The sequence below is a fragment of the Acanthochromis polyacanthus genome, chromosome 3 (assembly GCF_021347895.1).
Source record: "Acanthochromis polyacanthus isolate Apoly-LR-REF ecotype Palm Island chromosome 3, KAUST_Apoly_ChrSc, whole genome shotgun sequence".
In the NCBI taxonomy this organism is placed as follows: Eukaryota; Metazoa; Chordata; class Actinopteri; family Pomacentridae; genus Acanthochromis; species Acanthochromis polyacanthus.
This window is the reverse complement of record NC_067115.1, coordinates 46,169,611-46,188,370: the sequence shown is the minus strand read 5'-3', so window position 1 is coordinate 46,188,370 and position 18,760 is coordinate 46,169,611. Positions and strand designations below refer to the sequence as shown.

The following is an 18,760-nucleotide window of genomic DNA, read 5'->3' as shown; positions in this document are numbered from 1 at the left end:
ACCTTCTTCCTCCAAGCCGTGGCCGTCTGGCTTTTTACAGTAGCCGAAGTATTCCCAAACAGCCGACTTAGTCCGCTTGGACAGCGGAAAAAGTTCCGGGGGCTCGCCTCCTTCAGCCATCACACAGCCTGCAGAGCTGCCTGCTTGTCACTCACAACAAACGCAGGTGAGCGGGCGGAGGGGCGCTTTAGGCTGCAGCTTCACACAGCGTGAGGGACCTCATGAATTTGCGACCACTGCAAAATAAAAGAGGGAAAAGAAAGAAAGCAACTGTCTGATTGATGAGTGGAGTCCTGCTCAAACCCTGGGTAGATGAAACCTCCTTTTTTCAAGTGGGGAAACTGCACAAACTCTGAGAAAAATCATCAATGAGAATCACCTGTCATTGAAAGTGGGAGGAGACTTGACACTATGGGAGAGTGCAAAGAACAGAGAGTGAGAGCTGCCTTTAAACAGAACACTGAGCAGTAAAATACATTCACTAACTTACAGCATGAACAGTTTTCTACCAGCATTCCTGTCTTGAATCACCTGCAGTAGCATCTTTATGTTCTCTTTATTCTCTTTTTCCATGTCTGTTTTCTGTCTATGTTCCTTATTTTTAACAGTTTAAGTTCATTTGTATCAGTTTTAGGTGAAACTGAAAAGAGCTGAAAGTGAACTATTGAGTTGAAATGTGTCCTCTGTGTTGGCTGATGAACATATCGGACACTGTCAGTACGTTTATATGCAGTCAATATTCGGGTTAAGGTCAATATTCCAGTTTCTGAAACATTTGGAATAACCCGTTTACATGGATAAACAGACAGAGTTACTCCTGTTGTGTGACGCTGTATGGCGCTGTGGTGCCGCGTGTGGGTTTCGCCATGTCTGTTTACCTTTCTTTGTGTATTTCCGGTGGGTCGCGCGCCAGACGCGGCATGTCTATGGCATACAAGTAGTTGCCGGAATCAAAAGACCAAGATTCCTTTCGGATGAAACATACGCAGAACGCAAACTAATGTCTCTTTCTATCGGGATGTTCCGATGCGCGTTTATATGACGAGATATTCGGGTTAGAAAAGGAGTAACCCAGGGGTCTTATTCGGGTTTTTAAAAATTGGAATATGAGCATATTTGGGTTTTTGCGGGTGTTTACATGGCCGTACGCAACCGGGTTATTGACAATATTCCGGTTAAGAAAGGGTTTTTGACTGCATATAAACGTACTGTGTGACACTTGTGTATAGAGTGGTATCCTAATGAAGATGTGTTTGATGTGACAGGTGATTGGCAGGAGGAGGAGAGTCTGACGGAGGAGCAGAGGAATGTTGGCAGCCATTTTGTCTGAGCTCAACAACGGAGGAAACATGGATTCTTCACAAAAAGTGAGAAACATACCACTGTAACATTATTATCATTATTTTGTTCTTTAAAATGTCTAAAGTTGCTCCAGTTGGTTAGATGGGCCGACCAAAGCCAGGTGACGTTGGCTGGAGAGATGTAGCTCTGCAGAAGCAGCTGTACTGAGGATATAATGGTGGACTGCTAGGAAGCTGCTTGTTTTTTGTTTGAGGCTGAACTAGCTGCTGATCATACTTTATGAAAATGTCTTACATGGTGATGAAGATAAGTAAGGGAAGAAAAGTCTTGTTTTTCAAGCAAGTTGTTCAGGAAGGTAAAGAGCAGCATTTTCTTTGGTAGAGAATAATACTTTTGAGCATTGTGAGTTTACCAGCCTTTTCCTTCTCAAGAAATTCAGACAGTTGAACCCAGAAGTTTACTTACACTGTATAAACGACACATAACCCTTTTTTTTCATTTACACGATCTGACATTAAATCTGCCAATGCTTCTCCTGTTTGATGTCGGTTAAGATGACCAAAATTATCTTTAAATGCCAGAATAACGAAAGAGATTTTTTTTTAGAGAGTTTTTATTACTTTCTTCACAGTCAGAAGTTTGCATCCACTAAGATTGCTATGCCTTCAAGATGATGATGTCCTGGCTTTGAAAGCTTTTGATAGATTAAGATGTATTTTCAAAAGAAAGAAAACCAGCAATGAAATAAACCTAATATATTCACAGGAAATTGAAAAAAAATATGATCTTCACAAAGCAGAAATATTATGAATCTGGTTCGAGAGCAGCTAGACTTTTAGCAAGAAGGTTGCAAAAACAACAAGCTGACAAAACAGTAGATAAAATAAAGGACCCTATTACTAAAGTCATACAATATAAGCAGAAAGAAATACATCAAACCTTTAAAAATTATTACAAGCTCCTATATACTCAACCACAATTAGAAGATGAACATCGAATAAATAAACTCTTAAATACTCTTAAACTTCCAACACTCTCAGAAGAACAGAATAAATTATGACCAGACGCAGTGACGGATTCAGAATTAAATATTGCTATTTCAAGACTTAAAGCAAACAAATCCCCTGGTCCCGATGGGCTGCCATCAGAATGGTACAAAGCCTTTCGAGGTGAGCTAATGCCGGTTTTAATAAGAGCTTGTAACTGTACTCTTGAAAAAGGTATAATGCTTATATCATGCAATGAAGCGGTGATCTCAGTTATCCCAAAGAAAGGCAAAAACCATTTAGCCCTTTAAGCTTCAGTCAATTCCAGCCGTTTTCAGTACAAAAAATCGCTAATATTCTATTTTTAAATAAAAAAAATTACGAAAAATACGGGGAATATTGGACGGGCATCGCGAGGTGCTTTTCCTTGAAAAGGACCGATTCGGGGATTTTATACCGACTTCAGGACATGTTTTGGACAAAATAGTTTCCTGGCTTGTGTCATCTGGATGTAAAAGGTTGGATTATGGCCGTTTTTTGTGGAATCTTTTTTTTGTGTATAATAATGAACCCGGAAATGTGAGTCGCGCTGTGTGCTTTGAAGCCGCGTATAGAGAACGGATGGATGAATATTTGTTTTTGTCGGACAAATGTGTTTTTCTCACCCGCTGTGGTAATCGCATCTGAAAGTGGTTTATACCGGCAGATTCATGAGAATCTAAGCTTTCCATCGGTGTATAGTGTTTGTATAAGCGCGTTTGCGGCCGTCGGACATTCTTGAAATTCCTATGCAAATTAGTAGGTGTACCGCCGGCGGTACACTGAAGCTTAAAGGGTTAGAATGTGGATCATATCGCCCAATTTCTGTACTCAACACTGATTACAAATTATTTGTGGCCATTATTGCTAGAAGACTGGAAACCATTCTCCCAGAACTCACACACCATGATCAAACAGGTTTTATTTCCAAAAGACAAACACATGATAATATAAGACGGTCTCTTCACATAATAAATCACTTACAGCGAAACAACACTGAAGCTGTCCTTCTCAGCTGAGACGCTGAGAAGGCCTTTGACTCAGTGAGTTGGCCTTTCCTATATAGCGTACTTAAAAAATTTGGCATGAATGACAAGTTTTTTGCAATCATTCGTACATTGTATAGTAAGCCATCAGCCCGTATTAAAATAAATGGCTCTCTTTCGGATTCTATTGTACTACAGCGCGGAACACGACAAGGATGTCCCCTGTCTCCTCAGCTTTTTGCTCTATAGCCTCCTTTAGCCTCTTGCGCAATTAATAAGACAGATGGAAGATGTTAAAGGTACACACGTGGACAAAATTGTTGGTACCCCTCAGTTAAAGAAGGAAAAACCCACAATTCTCACTGAAATCACTTGAAACTCACAAAAGTAACAATAAATAAAAATTTATTGAAAATTAAATAATCAAAATCAGCCATCACTTTTGAATTGTTGATTAACATAATTATTTAAAAAAACAAACTAATGAAATAGGGCTGGACAAAAATGATGGTACCCATAACTTAATATTTTGTTGCACAACCTTTTGAGGCAATCACTGCAATTAAACGATTTCTGTATTTGTCAATGAGCGTTCTGCAGCTGTCAACAGGTATTTTGGCCCACTCCTCATGAGCAAACAGCTCCAGTTGTCTCAGGTTTGATGGGTGTCTTCTCCAAATGGCATGTTTCAGCTCCTTCCACATATGTTCAATGGGATTCAGATCTGGGCTCATAGAAGGCCACTTTAGAATAGTCCAACGCTTTTCTCTCAGCCATTCTTGGGTGTTTTTGACTGTGTGTTTTGGATCGTTGTCCTGTTGGAAGACCCATGACCTGCGACTGAGACCAAGCTTTCTGACACTAGGCAGCACATTTCTCTCCAGAATGCCTTGATAGTCTTCAGATTTCATCGTACCTTGCACACTTTCAAGACACCCTGTGCCAGATGCAGCAAAGCAGCCCCAAAACATTACTGAGCCTCCTCCATGTTTCACCGTAGGGACAGTGTTCTTTTCTTCGTATGCTTGGTTTTTGAGTCTATGAACATAGAGTTGATGTGCCTTACCAAAAAGCTCCAGTTTGGTCTCATCTGTCCAAAGGACATTCTCCCAGAAGCTTTGTGGCTTGTCAACATGCATTTTTGCAAATTCCAGTCTGGCTTTTTATGAGTTTTTTTCAGCAGTGGTGTCCTCCTTTGTCGTCTCCCATGAAGTCCACTTTGGCTCAAACAACGACGAATGGTGCGATCCGACACTGATGTACCTTGGCCTTGGAGTTCACCTTTAATTTCTTTGGAGGTTGCTCTGGGCTCTTTGGATACAATTCCAACGATCCGTCTCTTCAATTTGTCATCAATTTTCCTCTTGCGGCCACGTCCAGGGAGGTTGGCTACTGTCCCGTGGGTCTTGCACTTCTGAATAATATGAGCCACTGTTGTCACAGGAACTTCAAGCTGTTTAGAGATGGTCTTATAGCCTTTACCTTTAAGATGTTTGTCTATAATTTTTTTTCGGATGTCCTGGGACAATTCTCTCCTTCGCTTTCTGTTGTCCATGTTCAGTGTGGTACACACCTTTTCACCAAACAGCAGGGTGACTACTTGTCTCCCTTTAAATAGGCAGACTGACTGATTATGAGTTTGGAAACACCTGTGATGTCAATTAAATGACACACCTGAGTTAATCATGTCACTCTGGTCAAATAGTTTTCAATCTTTTATAGAGGTACCATCATTTTTGTCCAGGCCTGTTTCATTAGTTTGTTTTTTTAAATAATTATGTTAATCAACAATTCAAAAGTAATGGCTGTTTTTGATTATTTAATTTTCAATAAATTTTTATTTATTGTTACTTTTGTGAGTTTCAAGTGATTTCAGTGAGAATTGTGGGTTTTTCCTTCTTTAACTGAGGGGTACCAACAATTTTGTCCACGTGTGTATCTGCATAAACGAGGAAGAGCCTAAGGTGGCATTATATGCTGATGATATTCTTGTTTATTTAAAACAACCCTCAACCTCTTTTCCTCAATTAATGAACCTTTTAGAGACATTTAGTAGACATGCTGGATACAAATTAAACATACAAAAAACTCAAATCTTGTCTTTTAACTATTCTCCTCCGGCTCACATTAAAATGAGATTTAACCTTAAAGGGATCAGACCTCACTGAAATATCTGGGAGTAAATTTAACAAGATCCATCCACTCAGTTGCTGAGATTAATTATGACCCCCTCCTAGCAAAAATGAAAGAAGATATATGTAGGTGGAATTCAGTTTCTTTTCTTCGCTTAACTCATAGAATTGATTCAGTAAAAATGAATGTTCTTCCTCGTTACCTTTTCTTATTTCAGGCTCTCCCTGTCGAAATCCCCCCAAAAATCTCCTAGAACTGAATAAAGTAGTTTCTAGATTTATTTGGCAAGGAAAGAAGCCAAGGGTCAGAATTCAAATGTTACAACTCCAAAAGGAGGAAGGGGGAATGGCCCTCCCCAATTTTAAAACTTACTTCTTTTCAGCACAGATTAAACCTCTTAATAAATATCTGTACCCCAACATTTCAAGCTAGGTGGAAAGAGATTGAACTCTCAAGTATAAATAATCCCCCAGTTCATGCAATGCTGGCTTACAAACATTCACGAAGAATTTTAGATACTGTGCAAAACCCTTTGATTAAAACCCAGTTAAAAATTTGGAAATCAGTTACAGAAGAATACAAACTAAATGACAAAATACAAATAATTCAGTGGTGTGCCTACGATCCAGGTTTTAAACCTAATAAAATGGATCAAGGATTTAAGCTATGGATCTCAAAGGGAATAACATTATTTCTGTCTTTGACAGACAAAGGTCAGTTTAGAGATTTTGAGTATTTAAAGAGAAAATATGGCCTTGGAAAGGCTGATTTTTACAGGTATCTTCAATTAAGAAATTACTTTGACCATAATATAAAAAATGAAACAAACCTTGAGGATGAAATACTTAAGTTGTTTATCAGTGCTTACCAGAACTGTTCCAACAAAGGAATTATATCGAAACTGTACAAAATTTTTATGAAGAAAAAATTACACACAACAGAATGTGTCAAACAGAAATGGGAGAGAGCTGGCGCTCTTACAATATGAGATGAAAGTTGGTCAAATATGTGGAATTATGTATGGAAATGCACAAGTTCACATGTGTGGCAAGAATTTGGTTGGAAATGCTGTATTCGTTTCTTTGTAACTCCAAAGCAGAAAGCATATTTAGCAGGAGGAGATACTAAATGTTGGAGACAATGTGGGTTTCTGGGGGCCAATCACTGGCACATTTTCTGGGAATGCCCAGTGATAAAACCATTTTGGTTAGAATTTCATAAAGCATTGAAGTGTAAAATTGAAGCAGACTTACCGCTATAGTTTATCACTTTATCTTTAGGAAATATGGATTTTCAGATAAGACACGGTGATAAATACATTTTCTGTGATCTCTGCCAGCAAAAAGCTATTGAACCCCCCACAGTACAAGAGTGGATTAAAATTGTAAATGATATTTCTAATATGGAGAGAATTCACTTTTGTTTATGTTTGCAAAAAAGTATTTTTGTGAAGCTGTGGGCCAACTGGGTTAAATATGTCAAACCCATTCAGACAGACTTTGTGGAGGTGAACTAACAGTCTTAGCAAACCCCCCCCCCCCCCCCCCTTTCTGCCTCTCATGACTGAAAGTTTTGTATTTTTGGTTTACTTCAAAGTACACCTATACTCTCCCATGTTATTGTTTGTTATTATTATGATTATATTTTTTGTTTTTTTTTCACACTTAAAGAAGGAAAAGAAAAGACTGGATTGCAGAGGAATCGTGATTGCTCCTCCATGTATGAGATCTGTTCCAATGTCTGCATTTCAGATTTGAAAAAGTAAAGAATTTAAAAAAAAAAATAAAGATGTATTTTCAGGCACACCTCAAACAGACTGCTTCCTTGTGTGACAACATTAGAAAATCTAAAGAAATCAGCCAAGACATCAGGAAGACATTTGTGGGCCTCCACAGGTGTGGTTCATCCTTGGGTGCAATTTCCAGATTGCTGTGGTTTGACGTTTATCTGTCCAAACAATTACATGCACAGATCAACACCATGGGAATGTCAAGCCATCCTACTGCTCAAGATGGAGATTGGTTAAGGTTAGGATTGTTTTGGAGGGAAATGTGCTCATCAACCCCAGAACAAAAGCAAACGACCTTGTGAAGATGCTGGCTGAGGATGACCTGAGTACACCATCCCAACTGTGAAGCATGGGGGTGGCAGCACCATGTTGTGGGAGTGTTTTTGCTGCAGGAGGGACTGGTGCACTTCACAAAATAGATGGCATCAAGAGGATAAAATATTATGTGGAAATATTGAAGCGACATCAGCCAGCAAATGAAAGCTTGGGCTCAAGTGGGTCTTCCAAATGGACAAGGACAGCGCTGGTGCAAATCTGACACTGTCCTGGAGAAACTGTGCACTACTGACTTAGAACTGCTTTCTGTTTCACTGTGCCCTCCATATCTGCCTCAGAAATTTCCCCAGATATTTGTGAAACTTGTCTATATCCGTCCAAAGGCCAGTGAAATAAATGCCTGTGGGTTTATCCATCAGGTCATCCAGAGACTTCAGTCCAACTCCCCGGATGCACCCAACATCAGTCTGGGAGACATGAACCACTGCACACTAAAACACACACTGAGAGACTTCCATCAGTACATCACATGTCCCACGAGATGAGACACAATCTTTGATCTGTTACAACAATGTGAAAGGTGCTTCTCCTCTGGGTTCCTCTGACCACAACTGCATCCTCCTTATCCCTGTCTACCACTGTACTGAAGCAAGGCAAAGTGCATAACATCAGAGTGAAAGTTTGTCACACTCTGCAGGGATGTCTGGAGGTTACTGACTGGGACGTGTTTAAGGAGTCCTCAGCTGATATTGATGAACCGACTGTTGTGAGCAGCTGGGTCATGTACTGTGAAACCAGTGTTATTCCTGAAAAAACTGTAAAACTATATCCAAACACTAAGCCATGGCTTTCTAAAAGCTTAAAGACCTACTGTACAGAAAGAAAACAGTCTTCAGAGAAGGAAATGCACTAAATCTGTATAACTGACAGAAGGAACTAAAGTAGGAGATCAGGGCCCACAAAAGACAATACAAAGACAAACTTGAGTCTCAGCTCAAAATGAACAACCTCAGTTCAGTCTGGGATGGCATGAATCTGATCACTGGGACTAATTAATGTGTCAATGAGAGAGTTCAGCTCAGTGGTTATAATTGTGATTTCGAGCTGGCTCAAAGTCTAAACAGTTTTTATGTCAGGTTTGACTCCCATGATTTTAGGGCTAAACATGCTGAGACTAAAAACTCTCATGTCAGCCTCTCCACAGAATCCCTTTTTTGATGTGGGCAATGTAATCTGGTGTCTCAAACAGTGCAGACCAAAGAAAAGTCCTCTACCTGATTACATTGTTGGCCGTTTATTGAAAACTTTTACTACGTCTGACTAAATGACCAAGATTGCTGCCGATGTCCCTGTCTATCTTATGTTTTGTTTGATTTTTCTTTATATGGCTTTTATTAGGGTCCGAGCACCGAGGGTGCCGAGGACAGGCGGTGCAAGGGCACCGACTGTCCAAGGCACCAGCGGTGCCAAGGACCCTATTGAAACCCGAGGGTTTATTATTATTATTGTTATTTTTTTCTCCTGGCAAATGAATTGCCTTTTTGGCGGCCTTATCATATCCCAAAATGCGTGAAATTTGGCGTGCACATCAGGACTGGCGAAAAATTTGATATTTTATGGGAGTTGCGCATGTGTGTGGCAAAATGGCTCTGTAGCGCCCCCACAAAATTGAAAAAGTGGTCATGAGGCCAACTGCCACAATGTTTCATTTACAGCTACAATATTTGATGCGCATATGCACCACATCAGGACCCAACAAAAACACAATCACAGCCATGCCCTAAACCCAACAGGAAGTCGGCCATCTTGGATTTGCTGTAAATGTTTGAAAATTAATAGCTCCGAGGGGTTAAGTCTGAGAGATCTGAAATTTGGTCAGTACATGCACCAGACCTTTCTGATGAAAAGTTATCAAAAACTCGGCCAGAAGCCAAAAGGTGTGGCCATGGCGGCCCCTCAAAATACTGATCCTTCGCCATGAAACAGGAAGTGGTGTCTAATTCTTCTCAATATGCTCCAATCTGCCTGAAACTTTACATGCCTTTCAGGCACTCTATATAGGCTATGTGAGCACATGTATTACCTGTCCAGTTACTGTTGTGTAAATGATACCTGCATTGAAATCATGTTGTCTGAAAGTCATTGCCTGAAATAAACTATTAACTAACTAACTAACTAACTAACATAGGGATATTTAAGGAAATAGACATCGTTTACACTTTCATGCCCTATTCTTACCCAGTTGATCATATTCACCTGAAATGCGATGACAACAGGCTGAACACATTGATGATGCATCCCAGTGAAAATGGTGACTTGTCATCAAAGGGCGTGTCTGTGGCGGCCAAACCAATTTTGATGTTTCGCCATGAAAATGTAATGATTCATATCTCAGCTGAACAAGATCCTATCTGCCCCAAACTTCACATGATGGACACCAGGTCCAGTCTGAACACATCCACACTCATAAATTCTGAAAAAGTCATAGCGCCACCTGTTGGTAATAGTAAGTTTAAGGCCTTATATTTTCAGGTACAATGGCCCCAAACTTGGTGATATCATGCTGTAAATTGGTCAGCCGAGTCTCCACCTCTTGACAATCACACACTGTGAAGGGTGTGACATTTCATGCAACGCTGTTGCCGTAGCAACCAAATATCGCCATGCAAAACAAAGTGCTGTTTGACAGGTTAGGAATACTCCAACGCTCACTAAAATTACCACACACATCACCATCGACCCAAGGAACGACACCGTATGCATCTCGGCACTGCACATGCTATAGCGCCCCCTGCAGACTTTTTAACAAACAGCCCCCCCCCAGCACGTTTCAACTCCATCCATAAAATTTGGGAGGCCTAGAGAGCACATCAGGATGCACAAAAAAGCCTCTTGGAGCCATGCCCTAAATCCAACTGGAAGTACGCCATCTTGGATTAATTGTGAGATTTTTGATGATATTTCTCATTTTTGAGAGTTACCTCCTCGGGGATAATTCCAGGAGACCTGAAATTTTGTCAGTCCACACAGCAGGACTTGGTGATGAAAACTTATCACAAGTTCAACCAGAAGCCAAATGGTGTGGCCGTGGCGACCATCAGAGTTTTGATGCTTCGCCATGAAGCAACAGCTGCTGTATAACTATCCTCTGAATGCACCAATCTGCCTCAAACTTTACATGTGTAATCACACTGCAATCCTGATCAATTCCATAGGCCAACATACCCTTTCAGTCGTGGCGCCACCTGTTGGATGGACAGGAAATGCTTTATAAGTAGCCTGTACATGTTCCAATCAGCCTCAAACTTTACATGACTGATCAGAGTCCAACTCTCATCACATCCACTGTTTGAAATACACTCTCAGTCGCAGTGCCACCTGGTGGATAGACAGGAAATGCTTTATAACTGCTCTGAACATGCTCCAATCTGGCTGAAATGTTACATGTGTGATCAGACTCTGGTCCACATGCGATTCAGAGGCCGACATACACTCAGTCACAGCGCCACCTGGTGGACGTGCGTGGATTCGCCGACCAGCGTGGATGCGAGGACCCGTCCATCGCTGCTTGCAGCTTTAATTTTGCTTGTAATTGTTTTACTGTGCTTTTTACATTTTTAAAACATTTCCTTTAATCGTTGCTATTCCTTTAATTGTTTTACTGTTTTGTTTTTTGATGGTGAACGCTTGTGTAACTGCTGCACAAGAAATTGCCCTGGTCGTTGAGGTCAAATCCAGAATTCAGTGGCAGAATTACAGATCTTTTCTGGACTGGTATCAACATCTGATCCCCTAGGAGAAACTAGAAAGTGTTGGTGGTCTGAATTGACCCTGCTGCCATTAAGACCTAAATCTGGACATTGATGTTGTATGCTTTTCATATTGTACATTTCTCCAGTAATGTAACTTAACGGAAAGTCTGCGGATCAAGAGATCCTGGTGGTATAATCCCATCAGTCCCAGCTCTGCTTTGCTTTTCATGGTGATCAACAGATTTTACTACCCAATATTCTAAAACTACCGTGCAGAAAGCTGAAAACTATCGGCCTGTGGAAATAGATTTGTAGACATTGAGTGTGCTGTTGACACATTTCTAGGTTTCTAATGACAAAGCTGCTAGCATGTCTGCAGATTCTTGATATTGTTTCAGCCTCATGTCCAACTACATGGAATTGAGACTTTTAGGTTCAATTTTTTCATGATTGCTCTTCCATCACTGCCTCTGTTTTTATCTTTGTCTTTTGCTACAGAAATGTAAACGCAGCAATGGAGTGAGATGTCGGACCTCTGAGGAGGATAAGGATGGTTCGGCAACAACAGCAAAAAGAGATGAATCACTCAGTTGTGAGCAATGTGGCAAGACTTTTATCACAGCAACAAAGCTAAGAATTCACAAACATATTCACACTGTGGCCAAATCATTCAGCTGTGATCAGTGTGGAAAGACTTTTACTTCCACGACTCGGTTAAAAAGACATGAACTCAGTCACAGTGGAGTGAAACCATTCAGCTGTGATCAGTGTGGAAAGGCTTTTACTCACAAGAGTCAGTTAAAAAGTCATCAACTCATTCACAGTGGGGTTAAACCATTCAACTGTGATCAGTGTGTGAAAACCTTTACTCAACATGAACAGTTGTTGATCCATCAATGCCCCCATTCTGGTAGAAAGCGGTACCGCTGTGACTCCTGTGAAAAAACTTTCAACGACCAACAGAGCTTAAAACGTCACCAACGCATCCACACTGGACATGATGTGTACGTATGTGATCACTGTGGCGAACTATTTGTATTGTATTCACAGTTAAAAGCTCATGAAGTGACCCACACTGGGATTAAACCATACCTTTGTGACCAGTGTGGGAAGCGCTACAGCAACATTGCATACCTCAAAGTTCACCAACGTGTCCACACTGGGGAGAGACCATACAGATGTGATGAGTGTAAGAAGACTTTCACAACTTTGTATTCCCTGAAACGACACCAACAGATCCACACCAGAAAGAAAGCATTCAATCAGTGTCACAGTGAGGTATGTAAAGACTGGTCTCAGTCACAGTGTACACACAATATATGTATTGGATAATTTTGGCTATTGCTGCAAAATTGTTTCAAAACTGTTTTGAACAACTGCGGTCAGTTGAATTCTGTTAACACATTATCAGCTATCGTTCAGTCTGACCTGTATTCGTTTTGACACAGAAATCTGGTCCAGGTTAATCTGGGGATGTAGGTTGGATTAGGAATTGTGATGTAATCAGACAACTGAATGTTAAATTCCAACAGGTAAAAGTGTCTTCAGATGTAATTTGGGGCACTCTGTATCTCAGGCAAGGCATCAGTTCTTCAATGCTGCAGGAAACACTGACGTTCTCTGTGTTTGTGTGTTTGTTTTCCAAGCAGAACGGAACAGATGGACAAAACTCTCAGACTTGTCAGCACTCTGCCAATGGTGAACAGTGCTGCTTTGACCAGTCTGGACCAACGTCCAACCAACAAGGAACCCTACAACGACACCAGCGTATGCACACTGGACACAGACTGAACCCCTGCCAAGAAGATTTCTTGATGCAGGTTTCAGTAAAAGTTCATGAAGTCCTCCACAAACTTAAAGTCCTTGAGATCCGGCTTCACAGAATTCAGGTCTAATTTCTTGTTTGGTGTCTTCGTTGCTTCGTTGCAAAATCCGTTAAGAGGAAAGCTGTCGTTTACAGATGTGACTGTAAATTAATGAAACCATTCAAAGTGGTTACTCAGTTAAATGAATTATCAGTGGTAGAGGGATAGAGGCAGGATGGATGGAGGCAGTGAGCAGCAGGGTGAATTTCCTTGATTACCACCTTAATCGTTCCTCAGATCCCTCTGGACTGCAGGAACCCATTAGATGCAGAGCTGGTTCAGTGATTCTCTGATGATTAATCATAATTAATTTAGGAGATTACTGACTGTAGGATTCATATCTATCTGTCTATCGATCTATCGATAATGATGAAGAATCTCTAATACTGAACAAGTAGATCAAATAAGCTGACCACATATATGTGTCTTGAGATAGTGGCATTTTTATAACGGCACATTTTCATGCTTTGACAGATACAGTGAGGGGAAAAAAAGTTTTCAGACACCCTGAAAATTTTTACACAATCTTAAATATCACGAAATATTTGTTAAGTCTTTTTTTGTGTGTGTTTCTAAGGGTGTGGCTGCATCAGACAGACACAAATACAAATGATAATTTTTTTTGTTTGTTTACAAGAAAATTAACGAAACTAAATTCTACCAAATTTCTCATTTTATGGAACCAGTCAATTTTCAGTTTCCAATGTCTTTTTTAGGATGTTTAGTTTTATGATTGTACTGAAATAAATTACTCTTGAAGACCTCAAAGTGATTCTTAATGCAGTATTTCACAAATGTATGGGATGTCCAAAAACTTTTTTCGACTGCTGTATTTGACAGCAATCTGATCTGCTGATGTTAGCAAGACAAACAAGTCAAGGTTTCAGGCTTTTATCTAGAATTGTTCTTGAGATATTTATTAGGGATGCTGCAATCCTACTTTTTTGATTCCGATCCGATACCAATATTTAAGCCCTAGAACCGATCCGATACAGCGCATATTTTTGTCTCTCTGTTTTGACCATTAGGTTCACTTTTTTTTTTAAACTTATTTTGTAGTGTAATATAAAAGAAAAGGTTTGATCAAGTGACATCACTCAAAATGAAAATAACATCCTTCCCAAGATGAATAGACCACAACAGTAAGTTATTATAACAAAGTTTAAACCATTTATTAAATATTTAAATTTTAACATAAAATAGGCACAAAATAAATAAAAATGAATAACATCTCTGTCATAATAACATGTCTGCTGCCAGTGGCAGTCTTGTGCTAGTGCAAAATTTAGATCTGCAGGGACCAAACCTAGGTCAACTGGCCAACTGTTCAAAGTCCAGGGCTCAAATCTCAATTCAGTGCAACACGATGCAGTCAAACAGTAAACTAAACTGAGTGAAAACTGAGAAACAAAAATTGATCAGTCATTAATGAACTCCTCCTACTCCACTTCCTGCAGCATGGAGTGGAGATTTTTTTTCAAGAATATGAACATTTCAGCATGCTCAGCTGTCAGCCTCCTCCTTGTCTCATCGATAATAATCGACGCTGTGCTAAAGAGTCTCTCACTCTCAACGCTCGTGCAGGGAGCACAGAGGAACTTAGCTGCTGTTCTGGTCAGCGTGGGGAATCCAGCCCTGTTGACTTCCCAGTAATGGAGAGGATTATTCTTACGCTCAAGAAGACCCTCGCTGAGGTAGCTCTCTATTTCAAGCATTGCTCCTGGGGTGATCTGCATAGATGGACCTGCTACTGCTCTGTGCTCCTCCAGTATCTCATCGAAGATGCTGCCAAGGCTGCTGCCTGCACCTTCCATCCGTGGAGCCTTCTCTGCTGCCTCAGACACAGCTTGGTCAGATGGGGGGGGGGGGGGGGGCTGGTGTTCAGCACCTCTTCAGTTTTAACCACCTCTGCCTTTAATGCCTCCTTTGCATGTCTCAAGGTGTCTGCATTCGTGAAGTAACTGATGTATATATAAATAATACAGTACATTTAGGTTGTTTTTTCCCCCCAATATGTAATCAAGGCAGCAGTATCTGTAGTGAAAATGACTAAAGTCAGATCAGGACACCCCTAGCAAATAATGTAAACACAGTGATACAACACATAGGCAACACAGTCATATTATTACCATACAGTTTGTCTCCCACACATCAGATAAGGCTTAAGAAATACAACAATTAAATATAATTTTTCCTTGTCATTGTAACGAGGATCCAGGAGCGTTGCCAAGGCATATAAGGGCTCTGATTCCACGTCACCAAAACGTCTGAGAACTCCATCTAAAAGGGTGGCTTTCATTGTTTGAATCCCCTGGTCATCTTCGCTGTCCTTACTGAGAAACCGTATCAGAACATTAACAGAGGGGATGACTTCAGCTGTGGTGGCGGATGCTGCACTGACATTAGTGGTTAGCTCTTGAAAGGGGGCCAGAACCTTCGATGTCTTCTCTAACAGGCTCCACTGGTTTCCTGTTAGAATACCTGGCAGGTTGTGTTCAGATGCATATGCATGCAGTGCCTGTTTCTGATGAAGGCTGTCAATCATACACTTGGTACTGTTCCATCTTGTTTGGACATCTTGCTGCAGATGCTTGGGTGTGATATTTAGCTCTTCTTGCAGGTCCTCAAGTCGTGAATAGGCCAAGGGGGAATGTTTAAAGTGCCCCACTATTTTTCTCGCGGTGGCAAGTGCATCATTTACAGCTTGTTGTGACAAGACCCCCTCATGGACTATGAGCTGTAGAGTATGAGCAAAGCACCCTAAGCTTGGCACACCGAGCTGATCCATTGCCTTTTTCATATTAGCAGCATTGTCTCTCAATACTACATGGACCTTCTTTTTGTCAACCTTCCACTCACGTAGCATCTCCTCCATGGCTCTCGTGATGGCGTCAGCTGTGTGTGAACCTCTAAGCTCGCGTGCGTGTAACACTGCTCTTCTCAAGGTAAACTTAGCGTCCACCCAGTGTGCGGTCAGACTCAATAATGACATCGGACTCGCGCTTGCACTCCAAATGTCAGTCGTAAAACTAATAGCACAAGCCGTCTCCAAACGTGCAAGAAGGAAATCTCGAACTTCTTTGTGCATCTGGGGGATAACTGTTTCAGTGAGGGAGGACGGCCAAGGTATAACATAGCGAGGCTCAAGGTGTTTAAGCGTTGAAATCCGACATTACTCACTACTGACAGAGGCAGGTCATCAAGCATGATAAACTGCACAATCTTTTCTGATATTTCTCTTGTCTTTTTGCTGTCTCATTTGAGTTCACATTTTTCAAGTGTTTGGGATAACGTTGGCTGTGTGAAGGAGCCGGAGGGGTGTTGCTTCTTTGCTGCCGAGGTCCGCAGAAACTCTGCATGTTCGACCGTGTGGTATTTCTTCAAATGCTTGATAAGGTTTGTTGTGTTGAACCGACCTGCATCGGCGCCACCGCGTGAGACTTCTGCGTAACACGTTTTGCATTCCGCCATTCCAACTTTTTCATCTTTGATGATGAAGCATTGCCACGGTGCTGACATTTTTTTCACTCTCCGTGAGCTCCCTCCCCTCCACAGACTGTTTTCTTCCGGTTGTTGTTGTCATGTGAGCTCCCCCTGCCCTCTCCTCGTGTGTTAGAAGTCAGTGCTTGATAGAAAAGCTGGAGCGGATTTTTCGCAGCATCCCTAACATTTATCTTCAAACAGCCTCAAATTTCATCCATCCATCCATTCTCTACACATAGCTTTATCCAGTCCTTAATCCTGGAGAATTAGAAAACGACTAAAAAATATATTTTAACTTCATATAATACAAAATACTTATCACGTGACTAATTAACCCTGTCCTGCGTTTCAAAATTGACTCGTTTTAAAGTTAGAAAATGTGGGAAAAAAATATATTTTCACAGTGAAACTTCTGATGTCCACGTTTTCAAAATTTTTGGGAAATCTTTGAACATTTTTAGGTGGAATTAAAGAAAAGTTAAAAATATTTCTAAACATTCACAAAAAAATCAACCAAAATCCACTGAAATTCACAGGATTTTGGTTGATTTTTATGTGAATGTTCTTAAAGAAAATATTAGAAGTTTTACTGAAATATATGTAATCACTTTAGATATTTTTAGGATTTTTTTGGAAGATGTTTCTCATTTTTTGGAAAATATTTATGTTGAGATGTGCTCTCATTTCATTTTGTTCGTTACAAATATGCAGTAATTTTGTTTTTATTTTTATTGGATTCATGATTCCCCAGTTTGTTTGTTTTGACGCTTCGCATCACGTGACCCTAATGAGGGAATTGTCCACAGGTATGCTGTGTGTAATCAATAAAACAGGTGAGCCCGTGGGTGCGGGCGCTCACTCAATATGGAACGCTTGTCTTGTGTTGTGTGCCACATTTAACGCTGCGAATAGATACTCTGCTAACAGGTTATGGGCCCAGAATCTCATAACGCAGAATTTGAGTGACCTGCCAGGTGAAAGTCGCACTTGTACTGCGTGCACCGGAGAGTTTGAGTATGAGCAGAAAGGAAAGAGAATCGACAAGTAGCCGCTGGGCGAGGCTCGTTTTTGATAGTGATGAGAAAAATTATGAGATATGGGAAACCAAGTTTTTGGGCCATCTATGTCTTGAAAGATTAAAAGACAATCCTAAATGAACCCGATACAGACAATGAAGAGGACGGGAAAAACGCCGAGGCCTACGCGGAGCTCATTCAGTTTTTGGATGACAAGAGCCTGTCGCTGGTGATGCGAGAATCAGCAGATGATGGACGCGGTGCGCTGAAGATTCTCCGCGAGTACTATGCTGGAAAAGGAAAGCCCAGAATAATTAACCTGTACACAGAGTTAACCTCACTGCAAAAATCGCCCACCGAAAATGTCATTGAGTATGTCATCAGAGCAGAGACTGCGATTACAGCCCTGAGAAACGCAGGTGAAATGCTCAGTGATGGACTTTTAATAGCAATGGTGCTGAAAGGATTACCAGAGACATTTAAACCGTTTGCCATACATGTAACCCAGAGCGAGACTGAAGCCAAAATGACTTTTGCTGGGTTTAAGACAAAGCTCAGAAGTTATGAGGATGTTGAAAACATGCGCACAACTGTGTCTGAGGACAATGTCATAAAGCCAAGATCACAGTTTGGCACAAAGCGTGTGCCCTCTGGAGCAAGGGACAATGGTAATACGGCCATCGTGTGTTACAAGTGTGGTGCAAATGGCCACATAGCTAGATCCTGTTCGCGCAAAGAGTGGTGCCATCTCTGCAAAAGCAACACGCACAACAGTGCAAGCTGCAGACGAAACAAGCAGCGGGATAACGCACAGAAAGCAGCCGACGAGACTGGGGGCAAGGAGTATGCATTTCGCATGCGCGACTCAGAGGTACCACTGCAAAATGTCAAGAGGAGGGGCCTGATGGTGGATGCAGGTGCGACGTCCCATATAATCAAGGACATCGCAAAGTTCAAGAAGTCTAACAGCAGTTTCCAAGCTGGGACGCACTGCGTGGAGCTGGCTGACGGCTCCAGGTGCAATGGAGTCGCCAAGTGCAGAGGTGATGCGGAGGTGTGGCTCATCGACAACGGGGGCAGGAGCTTCCGAACAACACTCAGGGGTGCCTTATACATCCCGACTTACCCACAGG

General features: G+C 41.2%; 1 protein-coding gene across 31 annotated transcripts in view; it reads left to right on the top strand.

Moving 5' to 3' along the window:
- The window catches only part of LOC127533427 (gastrula zinc finger protein XlCGF26.1-like), a 277,821-nt gene extending 260,340 nt beyond the window's left edge, over positions 1–17,481 (top strand). For 11 of the 31 annotated variants that reach the window (XM_051946493.1, XM_051946486.1, XM_051946494.1 and 8 more), the window contains 2 exons: positions 11,762–12,541; positions 12,910–17,481. In XM_051946493.1, coding sequence (XP_051802453.1) covers positions 11,762–12,541; positions 12,910–13,158 — 1,029 coding nt within the window. In that variant the 3' untranslated portion in view covers positions 13,159–17,481. Of the gene's footprint in view, positions 1–221; positions 309–412; positions 436–1,265; positions 1,368–11,761; positions 12,542–12,909 lie in introns of those variants that run through there. The other 20 variants (XM_051946467.1, XM_051946462.1, XM_051946464.1 and 17 more) reach the window with 5 other exon arrangements.
- The last annotated feature ends 1,279 nt before the right edge of the window (positions 17,482–18,760 follow it).